The sequence below is a fragment of the Mirounga angustirostris genome, unplaced genomic scaffold (genome assembly GCF_029215605.1).
Source record: "Mirounga angustirostris isolate CCGP_5_RB_7025 unplaced genomic scaffold, mMirAng1.0.hap1 SCAF_14, whole genome shotgun sequence".
Classification (NCBI taxonomy): Eukaryota; Metazoa; Chordata; class Mammalia; order Carnivora; family Phocidae; genus Mirounga; species Mirounga angustirostris.
In genome coordinates, this window is record NW_026991722.1 from 59410649 (window position 1) to 59433508 (window position 22860).

At 40.1% G+C, this 22860-nt stretch overlaps 1 protein-coding gene across 1 annotated transcript in view; it reads left to right on the forward strand.

Moving 5' to 3' along the window:
• The first annotated feature begins 426 nt into the window (after positions 1–426).
• The window catches only part of NAPG (NSF attachment protein gamma), a 29933-nt gene continuing 7499 nt past the window's right edge, over positions 427–22860 (forward strand). The window contains exons 1-8 of the mRNA XM_064577929.1: positions 427–586; positions 10496–10563; positions 12555–12639; positions 13380–13397; positions 14054–14084; positions 17806–17915; positions 18024–18090; positions 18372–18442. Of these exons, the coding sequence (XP_064433999.1) occupies positions 531–586; positions 10496–10563; positions 12555–12639; positions 13380–13397; positions 14054–14084; positions 17806–17915; positions 18024–18090; positions 18372–18442 (506 nt within the window). The 5' untranslated portion in view covers positions 427–530. The remainder of the gene's footprint in view (positions 587–10495; positions 10564–12554; positions 12640–13379; positions 13398–14053; positions 14085–17805; positions 17916–18023; positions 18091–18371; positions 18443–22860) is intronic.

Genomic DNA, 22860 nt, shown 5'->3' on the forward strand with positions numbered 1-22860 from the left:
TGACAGTAAACGGGACTGATAGTCTGTTTTGCTTACTGACTGACATATAGTTGGCCCTCAGAGGCAGGATGAATGAGTGAACACTATTCCAGCTATGGAACGAATGTAATTTGTTCCATAATCCGTAATTATAGCACCAACGTGTTTCACATGAATGGAAAAGCAAGGCTCCACGAGGGCGGGTTTTTTGTCTGTTGTACTCCCTACTGATTTACTGATGCTTGGAACAGTTCCCGGCACATATTAGGTGCTCAATATTTACTGAATGAATGCAGGAATGAACGGCTTTCAGTGCCCACTACGCTTGCGCTAGACGCCTGAGGCTCAGGCGAACCCTGGCGCTCTGCGCCTGCGCGGTGTATGCCTGCGCCGCGCCCCTCCCGGCTCCCGAGGCTGCTTTGCAGCATTAGGTTTGAGCCCTACAGGCCCCTGTAGCAGCTGGGCTGCGGCGCCGTCCCGGCTTTCACTCGGCGTTCCCACGCCGCCTCAGCCGGGCTCTCCTCCTCCACGTCACGGCCCGGACCTTCGAGATGGCGGCTCAGAAGATAAATGAGGGGCTGGAGCACCTCGCCAAAGCAGAGAAATAGTGAGTGAGAGCCTCAGACGTGGCCGCTGTCCCGGCGCTGGGTCCGTGCCCCATGCCGGCCTGGTCCGGTCGTTGGAGGGAGGGCGCGGGAGAGCGAGCCGGGAAGGCGGTGGCTTCCGCGGCCTGGGTGCCGGGGCGGGGCCTGCTGCACCTCCGGAAGCGGACTTGGTCCCCTGCCGGAAGTCGTCCCTGCTCTCTTCTGGGGTCTGTGGGCTGGAGGCTCTGTTGCTTTTGGTCTGGGCACTCCGGAATGGGTGATTCGTTGAGGAAACTTCCCTGTGCATTGTAGTTTAGCAGCATCCCTGGGCTCTACCTAGATGCCCGCAGCACCTCTCTTCCCTCTTCGTGACAACCAAAACTGACCCCTGCGGCGGGGGTCGCTTGTTGAGAACCAGCGCTTTAAAAGACTCTCGTGTTGGGAAGGGGGCTACAGATGTATTCTGAAAATTCTGCGGGGGTCTTTTGTCGTGTCCCAATATCTGGTTCCTGGGGTTTGCTCTCCCTTAGTCATCTTATGTGTCTCCCAGCTTCTGATACGTAAGTGTAGGCACCCAACAAATATTTGCGGAATTGAACTGATCCTGCTCAGTCAGTCCTTTGAACACTCGCCTCCTCCTCAGTGTCATTACCGCAACGAATTTTTATCTGGCAATTACAGAAAATGAAAAGTCTACATGGTGCCGTGTGTTAGATGCTTTACATACCTGATCCGAGATCTTTACAACTTTTGATAAACAGAAGAGGAGGTGAGGCCTGGACAAGCCTTATGATGACTTGCCCAAGGCTGCCCAGTTGAAAGATGGCAGCGCCAGGTTTTCAATAGTGGAAAAAAATCAAGTTCTTTCTGTTGTACTGTATTACTCCTTCCAGGCAGTGGGTAAAGTACTGGAGCTCTTTTGGTGCAGGAGATGCTGACAACACTCTTACTTTTTTTACTGGGAGCAAACATAAAAGTATTAGAATAGTGTGTTTAATAAGGACCATAATAAAGCTGTGTTAACTTTGCTTTGGTAGCACGGGGGGAGAAGTTTATTCTGTCTGGAGAAATTTAGGAAGATTTCCCAGAGGTGATTTCTGAGCAGGGCCTGGAAAATAAGGAATTTTTTAGACAGAAGGCAAAGCCTGTGAGACAGAATCTATGCACAGGGTGTTGTATGTGCATGGGCCTGAAAATATGCGGGGAGAATAGTTAATGTAGAGTAGTTGCAGTGCCAGGGGATGAGCTAGAGCAGAGAAGTTGGGGTGCCACCATGAAGGGGCTGCCCTTCAGATGGTCCTGAACCTTAGCTTTTCTAGGGATCATATAACCAGTGGGACCTAATTAGGTTTATTTTTGGCGAAGGAAATGTGGTGGCAAAGTGGAGAATGTACAGTGGGAGAGAAAAGTGAGAACTTTGGCATATTCAGCAAGCATATATCTGACCCAGCCATTGGGGTTATTGAGGTAACCAAAAGTGGTCCTTTACTCAGGGGCTTAGAATTCACAGGCAGGCATACAAGTCCACAGATGAGTAAAAATAAGATATTAAATGTTAGAATAGAGGTATGCAGTTGTTTCAGTGGGTATCCAAAGTAAGGAAGAATTAATATTCTCAAGGTGGGGGGAATGGAAGGGGAGGGCAGGCAGGAAAGGGGACTTTACATGAAGGGTTAGTAGACTCATGATGAGGGTCTGAATTAAAGTAACAATACAAGGGGCGCCTGTGAGAGAGAGTTAGATCTTTTGCAGTGCTCAAGTCTGCCTTTGAATCAGATCATGATCCCGGGGTCCTGGGATTGGGCCCCGCATCTGGCTCCCTGCTGAACAGGGTGTCCGCTTCTCCCTCTGCCCCTTCCCCTGCTCATGCTCACTCTCTCTTAAATAAATAGATAAAATCTTAAAAAAAAATAAAGTAACAATACAAGAGGCAGGATTGGGCGACGTCTGTCAGAATTGGTAAGTTTTAATGACTGGATATGGAGGGAAAAGCTTGACTCTTAGGTTTCTAATTTGGGAGATGAAGTAGAGGATAAACCTTCAGCTAAGATAGGGGATACTGAGGCATGAACATGATGGGTGGGGTAGGGCTGGGGCAGGCAGTTGCTGGATTCAGCTTGAGTGTGTTATGTTTGAAGTGCCTCTAGACAGAGTTGTCAGTAGATGACAGGAAGAATGGGCCAGGAGCTTAGGAGAGAAGATTGCGTTTTTCCTCTGTTTTCTAATGATAATATGGTTCAATACTGCCAGATAGTTTTGTAATTTTAATCATTTCCCTCAAGCAAATGGTGGTTTTGTGGGTTTTGGTCCTGTGGAAATTGATCTGTTGGCCTCAACAGAATTTCCTTATTGACTCTTGACCAAAATATCAAAAACACTAACAGGTAGAGCCATTAAATTAACTGGCGTGCCTTCTCTCTTATGAGAGGTGTTTAGTTGACTGGGGATGATTTGCTATATTTTAAAATCTCTAGTTCTTTCCATGTGTAGCACATTAGACAACTGAATGATTGTACTGTGTTTTGGGTGGGATTTAACAAATTATGTTAATATATAGAATATAATGAACCCCTTATAAGGGGTAAGGGTGAGGGATTAGAATTTCATCTTATTGCAGTACTTCCCTAGTTTTGTGGATTAGATAGACTGCAATTTAAGGATTTTATTTTTCTGAGCAATAATATTCTTGGTAAGTTTAAAAAATTGCTCACACGTTTGGATCTTAGTATATATGCAAACACAAATGTTAAATAGAGTTTTTTGAAGATTTTATTTATTTATTTTACAGAGAGAGAGGGGGAGTGGGAGAGGGGGAAGCATGCTCCCCACTGAGCAGGGAGATCTATGCAGGGCTCCATCCCAGGACTCTGGACTCATGACCTGAGCCGAAGGCAGATGCTTAACCGAATGAACCACCCAGGCACCCTGTTAAATGCATTTAACTGGCAAAAAATTTTGCTTAGAAGTTAGGGCTTCGGGGCAGTTCACACAAGTGTCACACAATGAAGGCATACTTCTGAGGGTTCTTGGGGATTCCCCTGTCTTTCAGTTAAGGTGCTCCTTTGAAGTACCTTACAGTGTTACATGTAAGCAGGCTTTTCCTAATTGAATTGAAATTTAGAATTTAAGATAGCATTTATTTAGCAATTCTTAAACACACAATAAGTTTGACAGTCACTGAGTTAGTTTATTTATTTTTTAATTTTATTATGTTATGTTAGTCACCATACAATAAATACATCATTAGCTTTTGATGTTGTGTTCCACGATCCATTGTTTTCGTATAACACCCAGTGCTCCTTGCAGTACCTGCCTTCCTTAATACCCATCACCGGGCTAACCCATCCCCCCTCCCCCCTCCCCTCTAAAACCCTGTTTGTTTCTCAGAGACCATAGTCTCTCATGGTTCATCTCTCCCTCCGATCCCCCACCCCCATTTTTCCCTTCCTTCTCCTAATGTCCTCCATGCTATTCCTTATGGTCCACAAATAAGTGAAATCATATGATAATTGACTTTCTCTGCTTGGACTTATTTCACTAGGTGAAATAAGTCCCATCCATGTTGATGTAAAAGTTGGGTATTCATCTTTTCTGATGGCTGAGTAATATTCCATTGTATATATGGACCACATCTTCTTTATCCATTTATCTGCTGAAGGGCATTTTGGCTCTTTCCACAGTTTGGCTATTGTGGACATTGCTACTATGAACATCGGGGTGCATATGCCCCTTCTTTTCACTACATCTGTGTCTTTGGGATAAATACCCAGGAGTGCAATGGCTGGGTCATAGGGTAGCTCTATTTTTAATTTTCTGAGGAACCTCCACACTGTTTTCCAAAATGGCTGTACCAACTTGCATTCCCACCAACAGTGTAAGAGGGTTCTCCTTCCTCCACAACCTCTCCAACATTTGTTTTTTCTTTCCCTGTCCATTTTTGCCATTCTAACTGATGTAAGGTGGTATCTCAGTGTGGTTTTGATTTGAATTTCCCTGATGGCTAATGTTGATGAACATTTTTTCATGTTTCTGTTAGCCATTTGTATGTCTTCTTCAGAGAAGTGTCTGTTCATCTCTTCTGCCCACTTTTTGACTTGATTATTTGTTTTTTGGGTGTTGGGTTTGTGAAGTTCTTTATAGATCTTGGATACCAGCCCTTTATCTGTAGTGTCATTTGCAAATATCTTCTCCCATTCTGTGGGTTGCCTCTTTGTTTGTTGACTGTTTCCTTTGCTGTGCAGAAGATTTTTATCTTGATGAAGTCCCCAAAGGTCATTTCTGCTTTTGTTTCACTAGCTTTTGGAGATGTATGTTGAAAGAAGTTGCTGTGGCCGATGTCAAAGAGGTTACTGCCTATGTTCTCCTCTAGGATTTTGATGGATTCCTGTCTCACATTGAGGTCTTTTATCCATTTTGAGTTTATCTTTGTGTATGGTGTTAGAGAATGGTCAAGTTTCATTCTTCTGCATGTGGCTGTCCAATTTTCCCAGCACCATTTATTGAAGAGACTGTCTTTTTTCCATACATGTTTTTTCCTGCTTTGTCCAAGATTATTTGACCATAGAGTTGAGGGTCCATATCTGGGTTCTTTATTCTGTTCCATTGGTCCATATGTCTGTTTTTGTGCCAGTACCATGCTGTCTTGGTGATCACAGCTTTGTAATAGAGCTTGAAATCGGGCAACGTGATGCTCCCAGCTTTGTTTTTCTTTTTCAACATTTCCTTGGCGATTCGGAGTCTTTTCTGATTCTATACAAATTTTAGGATTGTTTGTTCCAGCACTTTGAAAAACGTCATTGGAATTTTGATCGGGATGGCATTGAAGGTATAGATTGCTCTGGGTAGCATAGACATTTTAACAATGTTTTTTCTTCTGATCCATGAGCATGGAATGTTTTTCCATCTTTTTGTGTCTTCTTCAATTTCTCTCATGAGTGTTCTGTAGTTGCTAGAGTATAGATCCTTTACCTCTTTGGTTAGGTTTATTCCAAGGTATCTTATGGTTTTTGGTGCTATTGTAAATGGAATCGTTTCTCTAATTTCTCTTTCTACAGTTGCGTTGTTAGTGTATAAGAAAGCAACTGATTTCTGTGCATTGATTTTGGATCCTGCCACATTACTGAATTGCTGGATGAGTTCTAGTAATGTGGGGGTGGAGTCTTTTGGGTTTTCCACATAAAGTATCATGTCATCTGCGAAAAGAGAGAGTTTGACTTCTTCTTTGCCAATTTGAATACCTTTTATTTCTTTCTGTTGTCTGATGGCTGTTGCTAGGACTTCTAGTACTATGTTGAACAATAGTGGCGAGAGTGGGCATCCTTGACGTGTTCCTGATCTTAAGGGAAAGGCTTTCAGCTTTTCCCCATTGAGGATGATATTTGCTGTGGGTTTCTCATAGATGGATTTTATGAGCTTGAGGAATGTTCCCTCCATCCCTCGACTCTGAAGAGTTTTAATCAGGAAACAATGTTGTATGTTGTCAAATGCTTTTTCTGCATCAATTGAGAGGACCATATGGTTCTTCTCTCTCCTCTTATTAGTGTGTTCTCTCACATTGATTGATTTGCGAATGTTGAACCACCCTTGCATCCTGGGGATAAATCCCACTTGGTCGTGGTGGATGATCCTTTTAATGTATTGTTGGATCCTGTTAGCTAGGATTTTGTTGAGGATTTTGGAATCCATATTCATCAGGGATATCGGTCTGAAATTCTCCTTTTTGATGGGGTCTTTGCCTGGTTTGGGGATTAAGGTAATGCTGGTCTCATAGAATGAGTCTGGAAGCTTTCCTTCTGTTTCTATTTTTTGAAAGAGCTTCAGTAGAATAGGTATTATTTCTTCTTTGAATGTTTGGTAGAATTCCCCAGGGAATCCATGAGGCCCTGGACTCTTGTTTTTTGGGAGGTTTTTGATCACTGCTTCAATCTCGTTAGTGGTTATTGGCCTATTCAGGTTCCCAGTTTCTTCCTGTTTCAGTCTTGGCAGTTTATAGGTTTCCAGGAAGACATCCATTTCTTCCAGGTTGCTTAATTTATTGGCATATAGTTGTTGATAATAATTTCTAATAATTCTTTCTATTTCCTTGGTGTTAGTCATGATCTCTCCCCTTTCATTCATAATTTTATTAATTGGGGTCCTTTCTCTTTTCTTTCAGATAAGACTGGCCAGTGGTTTATTGATCTTATTAATTCTTTCAAAGAACCAACTTCTACTTTCGTTGATCTGATCTACTGTGTTTCTCGTTTCTAATTCATTGACCTCTGCTCTAATCTTAATTATTTCTCTTCTAATGCATGGCTTAGGCATCGTTTGTTGCTTTTTCTTTAGTTCTTTAAGGTGTAGAGTTAGTTGGTGAATTCGGGATTTTTCTCTATTTTTTTTGAGTGAGGCTTGGATGGCTATATATTTCCCCCCTTAGGACTGCCTTTGCAGTATCCCGTAGGTTTTAGACCGATGTGTTTTCATTCTCATTGGTTTCCATGAATTGTTTAAGTTCTTCTTTGATTTTCTGGTTGACCCAATCATTCTTGAGCAGAGTTGTCTTTAGCTTCCAAGTGTTTGAATTTCTGCCACATTTTTTCTTGTGATTGAGTTCCAGTTTTAGAGCATTGTGGTCTGAGAATATGCAGGGAATAATCTCAATCTTTTTGTATCAGTTGAGACTTGATTTGTTACCCAGTATATGGTCAATTCTGGAGAAAGTTCCATGTGCGCTCGAGAAGAATGAGTATTCTGTTGTTTTAGGGTGGAATGTTCCGTAAATATCTATGAGGTCCATCTGGTCCAATGTATCATTCAAAGCTCTTGTTTCCTTGCTGATTTTCTGCTTAGATGATCTGTCCATTGCTGAGAGTGGAGTATTGAGGTCTCCTACAATTAACGTATTGTTATCAATATGACTCTTTATTTTGGTTAACAGTTGGCTTATGTAGATGGCTGCTCCCATGTTGGGGGCATAGATATTTACAATTGTTAGATCTTCTTGTTGGATAGACCCTTTAAGAATGATATAGTGTTCTTCTGTGTCTCTAACTACAGACTTTAGTTTAAAATCGAATTTGTCTGATATAAGAATTGCTACCGCAGCTTTCTTTTGAGGCCCGCTGGCATGGAAGATGGATCTCCATCCCTTCACTTTCAGTCTGGATGTATCTTTAGGTCCAAAATGAGTCTCTTGTAGACAGCATATGGATGGGTCCTGTCTTTTTATCCAGTCTTCAACCCTGTGCCATTTTATGGGAGCATTTAGGCCATTCACGTTGAGAGTGATTATTGAAAGATATGAATTAATTGTCATCATGTTGCCTGTGAAGACGTTGTTTTTATAGATTGTCCCTGTAAATTTCTGTTGTATATCACTCTTGGGGTCTTTCTCCTTTTATAGAACCCCCCTCAATATTTCTTGCAGGGCCGGCTTAGTGGTCACATATTCTTTCAGTTTCTGCCAGTCTTGGAAGCTCTGCATCTCTCCATCTATTCTAAATGACAGCCTTGCTGGATAAAGTATTCTTGGCTGCATGTTCTTCTCGTTTAGTACCCTGAATATGTCTTGCCAGGCCTTTCTGGCTTACCAGGTCTCTGTGGATAGGTCTGACATTATTCTGATGTTCCTCCCTCTGTACGTAAGGAATCTCTTCCCCTAACTGCCCTTAAGATGGTTTCCTTGGTTCTAAGATTTGCGAGTTTTACTATTACATGCTGGGGTGTGGGCCTGTTTTCCTTGATCTTGGGAGGGGTCCTCTCTGCCTCTAGGACATGAATGTTTGTTTCATTCCCCAGATTCAGGAAGTTCTCAGCTATGATTTGCTCAAATATATCTTCTAGTCCTCGCTGTCTCTCCACCCCCTCTGGGATTCCAATAATTCTGACCTTGGAATGCTTCATGGTGTCACTTATTTCTCTGATTCTATTTTCATGGATTCTGAGTTGTTTTTCCCTAGCTTCCTCTTTTCCGTTTTTATCTATTATATTGTCTTCCAGGTCGCTTATTCTCTCTTCTGCCTCAGTTACCCTAGCTGTTAGATTATCTAGATTGGATTGGATCTCACTGATAGCATTTTTAAGTTCTGCCAATTCACCTTTTATTTCTGCCCTTAGAGACTCTATGTTGCCATTAATTGATTTCTCCATTCTAGCTATTGTCTTCACAATTGCTAGCCTGAATTCCATCTCCGACATCTTGGTTATATCTGCATCCGTTTGTAAATCTGGTGCATAAGTCATAATCTCTGAGTCTTTCCTAATTTGGGGGTTCCTCTTCCTAATCATTCTGTTGAGGGATGGTTGAGGGAATGTATAGAGTCCAAATTATTGACCAGAACCCAAGCAAGATGCACTTGTTTTCTAGGGATCTCAGGGTTGCTGGCCTCTTGTTTTCCCAGCCTGTCTTCTGGGGGAGGGACCTGCTGTGCTATTACTCAGGCAACCCCGTTTGGGAAGAGTTGCCCCGCCCCCCTGTGGCAGGGGATGGGCTCAGTGGGAACAAGTTTATTGGGGGCTTTTCTTCTCTGTCGGCTTTCCCTGGCAGCTTTCTGCATCTCCCCCGAGAGTCAGAGCAGAAGAGACTGTTTCCAACTCTCTGCCTCAGATCAGAGAGATCGCAGTCTGTTCTTCACTGAGCTCTCCAGCCATAGTCTGTTCGTTTCCGTCTGTGCTGCTATAAACTGCAGGGTCCTGGGTTGTGCGCCCCTCTTCAGCGCCCCCAGTCCTGCCTCCAGGTCAGGGCATGTCTCTGCCCTTTGTGCTTCTGAAACCGCCAGCCGCTCCCAGTTTGCACGCACAACCCCGCTGCTCCGTGTTTCCACCCCGGGGGCTGCGCTAAAGTCCTTTTCCCGTCGCTACCGGTCTGCGATTCTGTGCCCCGCCCCCAGTGTGGCAGGCTGTCGCTCACCGGTGGTGTAGGATCCCCACGGCCAGGCTGCCTTCCACTGCCGTTCATCCTCCGATATCTGCCCGCAGAATCACACCTCCCCGCTTCGTACCTCGAAACCAATCCCCCGCGATATTCTGTTTGTAGAGATCCAGATCTTCTTACATCTCAGGCAGATTTCATGGGTGCTCAGAATGGTCTGGTAGATACCCAGCTCAATTCTGGGGACCAGTTGGAATAGGGTCCCCTACTCCTCCGCCATCTTTTTTTCACCAATCAGTCACTGAGTTACTTTAACCTGAAAGTCTGAAATTACTTAAAAAAGAAATAAAATAAGATATTGAAGAAAGAGTAAGTAAGGTAAGGACTGAAAATTGATGGACCTTTGCTTTGACATCTGAGAAACCAGTAGTGATCCTAGAAAGCAGCTTCTGTTGTTCTTACAACATCCTCATTTTTCTGGCTATCCTTCCTGTTCACTGGTGGCTAATTCTCAACCTGGTTATTGCTCTGAATGTTTGTATTCTGTTGTCTTTCAGCTCGCTCTCTGAGATCTCCCTGGCAGATCTTAACTAGGCCCTTGGTGTGGCATATGCCAGTGGCTCCTTAGTTAATATCTCTAGCCTCTCCTGAGCTTCAGTCTCACGAATCCAATTGCTTACTTGATGCTGTGCTTCAGAGGATCTCAAACTTTTATGCACCTCAGGGCTTGTTATACCCTGATTGCTGCTGCCACCCTGGAGTTGGTGGTTCTGTAGGTCTGGGTGAGATGAGTTTATATGTCTAGCACATTTTTTGGTAATGTGGTCTGGGGACCAGGCACTGAGAATCTCTGCTGTACTTGGCTATTATACAGACATATCAAAACGAGAAAACCATGTCTGTGATAGAGGGAAAATGGCGAGGTTGTATTTCATTGTAAATAAATTTGGGTGGAGGTGGGTGAGATGGGGACTTTGTACCCAGTGTCTTTTTTTAATCACCTACAAAGCCATTAAAGCAGGATTCTGACTTATAAATGTGGTTGGGAACTTCTGTTAAATGTGTCTTCTTTTCATTTTAGCCTGAAAACTGGTTTTTTAAAATGGAAACCGGATTATGACAGTGCTGCTTCTGAATATGGAAAAGCAGGTATGTGTGATGTGTGACTCCAATATGTGATCTTAACATAGGCTGATAACTTCATCTCTGCAAAATACTTACACTTAATGCTTTCTGTGAGAAATTAATAATTAAACAAACCTGCCCAAGCCCTTGTTTTTTTCCCACTTGTTATTTTCAGATGTGTTGAGGGCTGAGTTAGAAATCCAGTGACCTGCAGCTCTCTCCTGACAGCAGGGGCGAGTAGGGTTGGCAGTACATAGCTGCAGGTTTTTTGCATTGTTCAGATATTCTTGAACTTTAGTCAGTTGCACACTGTTTCCAGGAGTTTTTGCCATATGCCTCTATTATACTTCCTATAATTGAATAAAGACTTTTCTTTGTTAACTTTTTATTTTTTAATTTAGCCTTATTCTGAGCAGATCTGCAAATCCTATGTTTGTTTGGCACGTGTTTTTTTAAGAACCGCACTTTTGAGATATGCTGATAAATGTTGGTGAAGAGTTAAGCTATATAAGTATTTGAATAAATTTATTTGTATGTAAGATAAAAATCTGCAGTATGCAACAGAGAGGGACCTTACTGAAAATTTAGCATTTATTTATAGAATGATAACTTTCAGCATATGCACAATTATTTTGGATGCAAAGCATAATGCGGTTTTTGAAGTATTCTGAACACATTTGCAGTTGTGTTTCAGTCATAGCTCAGATCACGTTTGTTAGCCTAACATAGAGACCACCTACATAATGTGCTTTTGATAGACTTTAGTTTCAGTATATCACCAAAGAATAGAAGAATCCGGTAAATAGAAAGCTAATGAGTCTTCAACACTTTTATTTAAATCCTGACTAAATTCTCTGTTGAATTACGCAAATACGTCCTGTTTAAAAGGAAAATTATTAAAAGTTCAAACTTCATATGGATTCTGTGGACACCTTATATAAGAACGCTTTTGTAACTGGAGGGCACAACATTTTGCAACTCTCGTGAGGGAAATTTATCCCAGGTTTGTTTTATAAGCATCTGAGACCAGGAGCTGCTGTCACAAATACATATTTCAGGTCATATTTTCCCATTAAATCATCCTTTGTTTATTTTCTTTAAGGAGTTATGCAAAATATATTTAATCATTAGAGTAAATTTTTTAAAAAGCAAAATGTGGAAGTCCAGGGATGAAAATAGGTCAATAGTTTGTTTATTTTCAGTATTTTATTAAAGAGAATTTTAAGAGTTTGGTTTTAACCAAATTTTTTTTTTTTAACAGTGTCCTTTTTTACTTATTTGTAAAGAACCCTTGGCAAGTTTCCCAAAATCTGGAAGATCCTATTTTAGGGCCACTCCTTATTGTTTTGCTCTGATGATGACACTTTTACAACAGTGAGCAACATATTTTAGCTCTTTGGACAGTGGAGATGTCATTTTCATAGAAACCTACCAAAGAATTTAAAAGCTTTATTTAAAAGAAATGCATTATTAATGTTTTAGACATTTATTTCAAGATTGTGCCAAAAGGAGGGTTCGTTGTACAAAAGTTGAATGTGTTTATTGGTCTTCCGTTTCTCAATAATTTAAAAGATGGAATAAACTGTAACTAAAGTACTGTCTTTATTATTAAATGTAAAACTGGTGAAGTAAGGTAGTGTCTTTTGTGACGGGACCTGTTATTTGGGAGTATTGGTTTGACTGATGCGATCTTAGTTTTTCAAAGCTTAGGTGCTGCTGTTAAAAAGACTTGGTTTTGAGTGGAAGTGGCACTAATTTATTGCCAGTAGTCTACGATTTAACAAAACAGAACACTAAACTTTTGAAAATACTTCTAAGTTATTGGTAATCAAAAAGGTTGTAAGAAAATTCCTTAGAAAAAAGTAGCATTGTATAAAATTTCTTAACGTATTTGATTAAAATAAGGATATTTTCTAATGCCTCCCCCCTGATGCAGATTTTGGTAATGATTCATTTGAAGTTTTTTTAACAATGGATTAGAAAGTCTGTTTGTTGTTGTTGTTATTCTATTTCAGCTGTTGCTTTTAAAAATGCCAAACAATTTGAGCAAGCAAAAGATGCCTGCCTGAGAGAAGCTGTTGCCCATGAGAATAACAGGGCGTATCTTTTTCAACCTTTACAAAGAAATTCCACAATTTGATGATTTGGACAGCAACTCATTATTTTCTTTTATAAATTTGCTACATGTGGACTACGATGCTATTAAATTAGAAAATGATTAGAAAAAGATCTGTATTTTTAGACTCCAAAGGAGCCTTTACAGAGACTTTTAATCATAAGGTTCACACTGTTTTGCAGAGCTGTATTTGAGAGTTTATTTCTGTTGTTTCTGCATTTGCTTGATGCTGATTTTCCTTGGGATGAAGTGAGGGAAATGCACAGGTGCTGAAGAATGAAGCAGTCGCGCGGGTATTAGAAATGTATAAACTGCTCAGTAAATATTTTTAAAATATAGTCTTTCTTGGGTATTTGGAAAAAGATTTTTAAGTAGTTTAAAACAATAAATTTTCCTGAGGTATTTTAAAACTTACTAAGTAAAAGATGTCTGTTTTATCTCATTTTCAAATTATGGTTGTAAATAACTTTGCATTGCAGTGACACTTTTCAGATTAACGGGCAGTGGAAATAGCTTAAAAATCTATGTAGTGTTTTGTCAGTGTTTTTGTGAATTATGTAGTTGTGAGAGACAGCAACAGGCGTAAAATGATTGCTTCATCTGTTTGTAAAATTTGTCTTTTGGAACGAACTAGGGCAGTTGACATTGTTTTTTAAATAGCAGATCTTTGGAAACTGTTGATTCGGTTTTTTTCCTTAATTTTGACTTTGTTACATCCATTCAGTCTTTTTCATGCTGCCAAGTAAGTAAATATTTTCCATGTTTTCATGTATTTGGAGATTATGTTTTAAATGTTTTTCCGTAGGTCAGTAAATTTTTCCTAAGTTACAAATCCATAAATAGTGAATTATTTTGTATTGATTTAAATAAAATCATCATTTCCATTTGTTTCGGTCTTTACCTGACCCTTAGAAACTAAGTCACTCCTAACTAAGTTATACAGTGTTTACATTCAATTTACCAAATATTTTTAGGACAATTTTCTTCAATAACCTATGAAAAAACAAGTAAGTTAGAATCTTTTTTTTTCCCTCTTTCTTTGATAGTTAATAGTACTTGAGGAGAGAAATGGTCTTTCTCCTGCTTTTGTGGAGAGTATTTACTTGTTTCAAAACTTGTTAGATTTGTCACATAGAAAGTCCTTTAACTTTTCTGAGTTTTACTTAATTTTGCATTTGCAAAATAAAATCCCTTTAGCTCAGATGTCTGTTGTTTCCAAGGCATTATTGCCCACAAAAATAAAAAGGAAAAAAAAATGTGTTATTAAAAGCTAAAGCAATATGTAGTGCCTGAGCCAGTTTAAATTGACATAACTTCTCATATCTGTGGTAGAAAGTTTCTCCTCCCCCTTATTTCATTAACATCTCATCTGAGAAATTATATTCTCTTTGTTTGCAGAGCTTATGAGCAAGCTGGCATGATGCTGAAGGTCAGTAATGTGCCATAACTGTTCTGTAGGTAAAATGAATTAATAACTACAAGGTGTTAAAGTAAATTTGTGTGGAGGTTGAAAAGTCTCCTAGCTGTAAGGCAAGAGGTGCTAAGATTTCTTATCCAAAGTAATGCTAATTGGACCCAAGGGTACATTGTATGTGTCTTAAGATAGGGAGTTTTAAAGGTGAAATTTAAGACTGTATTGAACAACAAGTTTCTAAGCTCTGTAACCAGGAGAGTGTTGCTAGACAAAAAGCTGTGTGAGAGATTTCCCTACTTCTGAGAACTTCAGGACATTTTAATGTCGTAAAAATTTACAAGTATATGTATTTTTTACTACCCTTGGGTTATAGAAAGAAGAGATTTTTGCTTGTTTTTTAAAAGTTGGCATTGAAGAGAACCTTAGACCTAGGCTATTGCTATTTAATTTTGATTCTTATTGAATAGAATAGATTGGCTCATGTGTCTGAGCCACTTTTCATATTTCTGCCTCTTAAAAGCAGGCTGGAAATTAATATCCTGTTGTGGTAAGAAAAAAACATGTACTTTATGACACTTTATGACATTCACTCTCAAAGTATGCCAAGTAGCAATTGAAATTGAACATTTCCTTTCCATTTTTATGTTCCCTAATGTAGTAAAAGCTGTTTGAATTATTTATTATAAAGCTTTGTTTTAAGAACTCACACTTTAGGGGCACCTGGGTGGCTCAGTCGTTAAGCGTCTGCCTTTGGCTCAGGTCATGGTCCCGGGGTCCTGGGATCGAGCCCTGCATCGGGCTCCCTGCTCAGTGGGAGGCCTGCTTCTCCCTCTTCCACTCCCTCTGCTTGTGTTCCCTTTCTTTTTTGTGTGTGTGTGTTCCCTTTCTTGTTGTGTCTCTTTCTGTCAAATAAATAAATAAAATCTTTAAACAAAAACAAAAACTCACACTTTATTTTTATTTTTATTTTTTTTTAAAGATTTTATTTATTTGACAGAGAGAGACAGTGAGAGAGGGAACACAAGCAGGGGGAGTGGGAGAGGGAGAAGCAGGCCTCCCACCGAGCAGGGAGCCCGATGCAGGGCTCAATCCCAGGACCCTGGGATCACGACCTGAGCCGAAAGCAGACGCTTAACGACTGAGCCACCCAGGCACCCCTAAGAACTCACACTTTAGTAAAACTTGTGTTTTTTTAAAATTTCTGTGACTTTTATAATCTTGCTGATTTTTTTAAGTGAGTACATGCTCATTGTAGAACATGTAGAAACTGGAAAGACCAAAAAATGTTAGTAATGTATTTAGGTTTTTTTTCTCCTAGTTATTTTTCTATGCACATACATTTTCAGTTACATACACACACAAATTGAGAAAATGCTCTATACACAGTTATCCTACACTTTACATTTAGCTTTTTAATGCAGATTTTCTACTGTCATTTAAAAAATTACTTTCATAATGCATATCAACAGCTTTAAGAATTTTCATAGCCAGGAATTCCAATTTTGTGACTCTCTTGTAAAGAAATAGATAGCAAAGATTTATGTGTAAAAATGTTTACTGCATATTGCTTAACAAAGATAGCAATTACCTAAATTTTTAATAATAAAATACTTAAATTATGATGCTTCCTTATAAGAAGCTGTTACAAAGCCACTGGAATAAAGCTTTTCTGGATAAAACAAATGTGCAACCAGATTGATATTAGGTGATGCAGGTCAGGTTATCAGCAGCAATTTCTTAGCAAATAGAATTTTTTTTATAGCTGAAGGAGCCAGGTTATCTGCCCTGACCTTCTGTTGTCCCAGTTCCCCTGAGAACTAGGAAGCTCCCAGATGGCTCTTATCATCTTGGTGTACTTTGTGCCTATTATTAGGATACATTCTTTTAAAGTACAAAAATGCTAGAACACTATAATATATAATCCTCACAGCTTCAGTTTATATTCTAACATCTGTGCTAAGACTTGAGTCTTCATCAAAAGATATTATTTAGACATAATTTCCGTTGCTTTAGTATCTGTTTAATTTGAGGATTTGAAGGTACTACTTTGAATGAAGGAAAAATAAACCTAGTGCATAGGGGAAAAGACAAGAGAAAATGCTTTCTGGCATGCTCTTGTATTTAAATTAAATGCCTTTAGACAGTCCTCAACGGCATTAGGGGTCCTGAGCTACGAGGCCCAGTGTTAATTCCGTGGGTTCAAATTTCCATCAGATTGTCATACAGACCTTCATATTCATCCCCCAACAAGGCTTTAGGAAGTGATAGTAGGTAGAAGGAAGCAGAGTGGAAGACACCGCTTGTTGGAGCAGCCTCTGGCTCTGTCATTTTACAGCTGTTAGATTTCATAATCTGGGTGCGCCTGGGTGGCTCAGTCTGTTAGGCGTCTACCTTCAGCTCAGGTCATGATCCCAGTGTCCTGGGGTCTAGTCCGGCATCTGGCTTCCTGCTCGGCAGGGAGTCTGCTTCTCCCTCTCCTCTGCCCCACTCTCTCTCTCTCTCTCTCTCTCACTCTCACTCTCACTCTCTCGCTCTCAAATAAATAAAATCTTGAAGAAAAAAAAAAGATTTCGTATCCTGTTTGCTCCACAGAAACGGGAAGGTGACCAAGGCACACAAACCACTAAAATAGGCATATTTTTATTTTCTTCTTGATGATTTTGGCATGCTACAAGACCATGGGGAAGAATATAAAATAGTGTAACTTTTAAGAAGGCAGCCCATTCTTTTTTACTCCATAGCTAAATAATAAAAAAGTTTTATGTGGAAGTTAGTAAGAATGAGACCAGCAAGTTTGGTATCCTAAAGAATTTGTCAGTTCAGTGAGGGACTGAATAGTCAGACTTGAAAACAGCCCTGGAGCTGTCAGCATGGAGCCTACTTCAAGATCTACTATGGCAACCCTAAGTAGAAAATGTCTGTAAACTTTATGTCTAGCTTTTAAATGACTTTTGTTCCTTTTTTAAGAAGAGTTTTGACTTGCTGATAATAGATACAAGGACCACAGGATGCTGAGACCTATGATTTCATAGTAAGACACAGAGTTCATGTGTTGGTGGCACTCGTCTTGGAAGAGGGCTGCAGACTCAAATGAGCTCAGGACGTGGGGAGTGACTGGCGTGCCCAGGTGTGGAGGGCAGGCAGGAGTGGGGAGAAATGCGGCCACTGCCAGGAGGCACCATGCCTCCAGGGACAGCTGCTGACAGCCCCAGCCCATTTTTGCCATGTGGGAACCTGAGCCTGCTGATGCCACAGCTTGTGATCTTTTATAAAAGTAGGAAGCCATAGAACAGAACCTTTTTAAAAGGATCTGATTTAAAACTACTGAAGCAAGATGCAGTTGGAAATGAGGTATAGCCCTTGAGCTGCCGGTTCACAGCCTTTGGCATAGGCTTCATTTGTAGTAGGGACTCAGTAAATGCTCAAAGAATTTATAAATCTTAGAAAACAGTTAAGAGCAAGCATTTTGGGTTCAACCATTTGTAAAGTTTTTCTGAAACTCTAAAGTGGTGATGAACTCTGTGTAGAACTTAACTGATACCTTTTTAGTTTAGCTAAAAGAAGCTTGGTGGGGAAGAATAACCATATGAAGGCATTTTGTCTTAAATGTATTTGTTGTTGTATAACATTTTGAATCATCTACCTTCATGAATTAGGAATAAAATGATTTTCAGATTGTTAATTCTGCATGTAAATTGATGCACTTACTGATCTGTGCTGGATGCTTTGCCTGAAGGAGATGCAGAAACTCCCTGAGGCCATTCAGCTGATTGAGAAAGCCAGCACGATGTACCTAGAGAACGGCACGCCTGACACAGCAGCCATGGCGCTGGAGCGCGCCGGCAAGTGAGTGTGCGCACGGCTCGCTGCGGGGGGGCCGCTGGCGGGCTGTCTTAATGAAGTCCTTTGAAAAACGTATTGCTCATATACGTCCCATCTTCTTGTCTAATATAGGCTTATAGAAAACGTAGATCCAGAAAAGGCTGTACAGTTATATCAACAGACAGCTAATGTGTTTGAAGTAAGTTCGAATTTGATTTTTTCCCTTTAAGTATACTTAGAATGTTTAGATCCATAGCCTGTAGGAAAATAGAGAAATGCAGTGACTGCTTTTTAAAATTTTTCTGTGCTCACAGATGAACTGTATTTTCTTATTAGTTAATAAAATGGATTAACAGCTTTGGTATTTCCCCCCTGCCACCTTGATCGAGTGCTGTTACTTGTTTACCAAATAACTATTGGGAGGAAAAAAAGACTCCTAGATTAAAGCAGCCAATAGTCTCTTTTCTTTGATTCCTTCAGAATGAGGAACGGTTACGACAGGCTGTTGAATTACTAGGAAAAGCCTCCAGACTGTTGGTACGAGGACGCAGGTAAGCTTTCCAGACTGTGTTCCTGTGGATCCAGGTAAACCTCCAGTACACATTTGGAACTGTGAAGTAATTTGGGGAATGGCTTATTAATCTTTTTGGTGTAAGACATAGGCATACCAGGATGCCTAGTAGAAAGAGTGATGTCTACAAGATGGAATACTGAATTAAATATCAAAAGATTTGCTGTTTTTCTAAACCGATGCCGAAATGTATCATGCCTTGTGCTTTTATTGGTTAAAACCTGGCTCAGCAGCAGGAGAGAGCAGTTTTCTTTTTTTTTTTTTTTTTTTTTTAAGATTTTTTTTATTTATTTATTTGAGACAGAGAGAATGAGAGACAGAGAGCATGAGAGGGAGAAGCAGACTCCCTGCCGAGCAGGGAGCCCGATGCGGGACTCGATCCTGGGACTCCAGGATCATGACCTGAGCCGAAGGCAGTCGCTTAACCAACTGAGCCACCCAGGCGCCCGAGAGAGCAGTTTTCTTGATACATTATTTGATTAGGTTATAATGTGTTTTTCTTGAGGAGAAATATCTGCGTAAATATCTAAGTGCTCACCCATGAAAATTGATGGGTTCTTGCCAAATAGTGTCATTAAATAGGGTATTTGGTATTTGTTTTTCATCCTTTGAACATTTGACTTATGGCATAAATAGATGGACCCCAGAAACCTAGAATCCTATTGGCTTTTCCTTTGTTTTTTACTTTACCTTAATTTAAGCTTAGTAAACATTTTCTGTCATTAATAAGATTCTGTTTGCCAAGATGTTGTTTAGTAGTATTTAAGGTAAACACACTTAGAAAACTACAAGTCTGAAGATAGATCTTTTCATTAAAATTTGCCCCTAGTTCCCCAGTGACAGAAAAGACGCAAGATAATTTTGTGAAGGAACCAAAAAACAAATGACTAAAGATTATCTTTTGACCCCTTTCTGAGATTGAATTTAATGTCTTCATGGAGACTACGGATTCTAAAATATAATTCAAACAGGCTTAAAGTAGCATCAGAATAAATAAAAGAATTAATAACACTTGCATGTTGGTATTTAGATGGACTACTGCATAAGACCTTCTTTCACTGATTGGGTTTTTTTGTTGGTCTAAATGGAATAGTATTTTTATTTTGTTTTTAAATTAGGACTTTTGTATTAAGCCATGAGGCAGAATTTAATTTATACATATCAGCCTTGGGTCATTACCTTTATTTTTCTTAATTCTCTTGGCTTCCTAGAAATGCAAACACCTGGAGTGCTAACTCTGGCAATTCTCAACTTATAAATGGTAGTATAGTAAGTTCAGGTTAGTCCATGAAAGTGTTTCTTTTTTAATTTTTTTTTTTTAAGATTTATTTATTTGAGAGAGAGAGAGAGAATGAGCGAGGAGGAGAGGGGGAAGCAGGTTCCCTGCTGAGCAGAGAGCCCGACGTGGGGCTCAATCCCAGGACCCCGCAGATCATGACCTGAGCTGAAGGCAGATGCTTAACTAACTGAGCCATCCAGGCGCCCCCTGGAAGGGCTTCTTACGGAACCAGAGTTGTTTGTGGTGATAGTCCCAGGTGTTTCCAAAGAGCTGAACTATAAGATAGTACCTAGAGTCTGACCCTTTGAGCAGGGCCTCGCACTTGTAGAAACAGGGAATGGCTCCCTGGGCTCTATCATTCTAGGGCAGACAGGCACGTTCTGGCATACTTTCACCTCCTTTTCTCATCCACTCCCCTAACAGTCCTCCCCCACGGCCCCCAGTGCTTTCTTAGGGCCCGAGGCTCCTTAACCACTGAAGGCCTAAGAAGCGGAAGTTGGAGGTAGGGGCAGAGAGTAAGCACCCCTCTCTGTGTAGGCATGGGCTCTGCTTCAGCTTCCCTAGGGTCTTTCTCCTTTTGCATCTGCTCCCCTTCTGTTTTCCAGACTGAGATTATCTAAAGCTGGCTTGTAGCTGGAGTAGCAAAGGGGAGGAGTGGGCCAGGACCTCCCCAGGAGGGCAGCTATGCAGCGTTTTCCAGCTACATAGGCATGTTCCTCTGGAAAGCTCCACCGTGGAGTGGTAGCCACTATCATTCGCAGAAGTTACTGGTTGGTTGTGACGTGTGTAATGAGAACCGTTATTCTAGAACAAATACCAAGTTTTCTTCACAGTCATGGAGAGTGGTATGGAGATGCTGGAAAGGTGGACATTTATACATCTAGGGCAACCGGTACATCTTTTATTTACTTTGTTTTATTGCTTTTTTCTTTCTTTTTAGTAAAAATGCATTGGAAAATTGATAGTATTTCATGCAGTGTTTTAAACAAAAATTTTATGGAAATAATTTAAGTTCTATAATGATACAAAAATTGATTTAAATTTATTCAGGAGTGTTAAGGAATTTGGTATTTGAAAACTACCACTGTGTATGGATAGCATGAAAAAATTAAAAGTAAGCTGTCACAGTAGTGCCATCGTGAATTTTTGTAGTGCAGGGTGAGAAAAACCTGGAGGATTTTTATTAATAGAAAGATAGCTGGGAAAATTTATGTGATATTTGAATATTTTGAATATATATTTTCATTATAATCTGAATTGGGGCTGCCATTTGTCTAAAAGAAAATAATAATTTTGTATGTTTATAAAAATAACATCTAATAGGGTATAACATGCAATTTTAAGTTTTATGTTTGTTACATTAAAATAATATGCCTATATTTTTACAGCAACATTTAATTCTAACTTAACAATAGTTTATATCTTAGTATAGCAAAATTAAATAATCTATGTAATATGTTTGTATTAGTCTCCTGTTCTTCCCCCATTTCTGGAGACCCGTAATTCAAAAGTGAGTCAGAGTTAATTAGGTTGCATCTGTGAGGCCTTAAATCAGTACCACACCAGTGCCTTTGTTCCCTCCTGGAAAAGGCCTTTCCAGTTGATCTGACTTAGCAGGGAGACATACATTCCTCTGCCTTCCAGAGAAGTTCTGTGGCAGCTGAGCTGATGGCAACACTGTGTGGTTGGCACTCAGTGAACCAAATCCAGAGCTTTCCAGAGCTTTGTCATGATTCCCAACAAGGAGGAGAATCTGACTTCTCTGTCATTTAACCACCCCCCCTACCCCCACCTGACTCCCCACTTTTAAGGCTCTCAGACTCTTACCAGTTGAGTGAGACAGTCACTACATTCTAAACTCAGGGAGGCCCAAGTATGTGTTTGTGGAGTAGGTACTAGTAGTTAAGCATAATCACTAGGTTTGTGTCTCGCATAATTTTGTCCTGTCCGTTTTGGTGCCAAGGTTTATTGGGGTGATAAGCTTAGTTGGCAATATGATGAATTGGTTGAAAAATTTTGTAGGTAGTTAAAAATATGTTCTGGACTTCAGGAGGCAGTTGGGGCCAGAGGAGGAGTTTTGAGTCATGGTGAGGGGGATGGCCATTGAAAGCTGGGTTGAGTAAAGTCCTATGACAATTTACTGCCGTATGCACATAATTTTTGTGGGGCTTACATTTTATTTTTGAATTACAGGAAGATAAAAACAATTTATTCTCTTTTTAGCAAAACCAAATGCATTTTATTTTGTTAGGAGTATTAAGAATTACCTCTGGGTTTCATGATAGTAACTTATGAGTAATTTCCTGGATGCAGTTGAAAACAATTGGCTTTATGTGTCAATTTCATGGACTTTTAGCCAAGTTGATCGATTTTTTTGATTACATATAAATACACAGTATTTCTCTTAGATGGCTGTTTTGCTAGCTAGCTTTTAGCACATGGAAATGCTATTTTTATGCCAAGGAAATAAGTCCTGTGGGAAGAATGCAGTCTTTATAGTTAAATATGTGAAAACCTTAAAACATTAAGATTCCTACTAGAATAATATAATGTGGATGTTATGGTCACTGAATGTTCTGGTGTAATGTTTTTTATAAATAGAGTCTGGGCTAAGCTCATGGTCATAATTACAAATGATACAGATAGATAAAATCTCCCATATTAATTTCCTTTTCTATATGACAACCACAAACAAACCCAACAGCTTAAAACAACATCACTTACTGTCTCACAGGTCTGTAGGTTAGAAGTCCAGGCTCAGTGTAGCTGAATCCTGTGCTCAGGGTCTCACCAGGCTAGACTCAGGTGTCTGGTATGACTGCGATCTCATTCTAGGCTCACTGGTTGTTGGCAGGATTCCTTTCCTTGCAGCTGTAGGATGCACACCCATGTTTTCTTGTTAGCTATTGGCTAGGGGCAGTTCTCAGCTCTAGAGGTGCTGTGGCCTGTAGTTCCTTGGCTTGTGCCCACTGGACAGTTTATAAGATGGTAGTTTGCTGCTTTTTCAAGGTTGGTGAGAGCACGTCTCTCTTGACTTCAATCTCTGATCTTTCAAGTGCTCATTGATTAAGTCAGACCCATCCACACATTCTCTTTGTTTCACTTAAGTCAGTTGATTA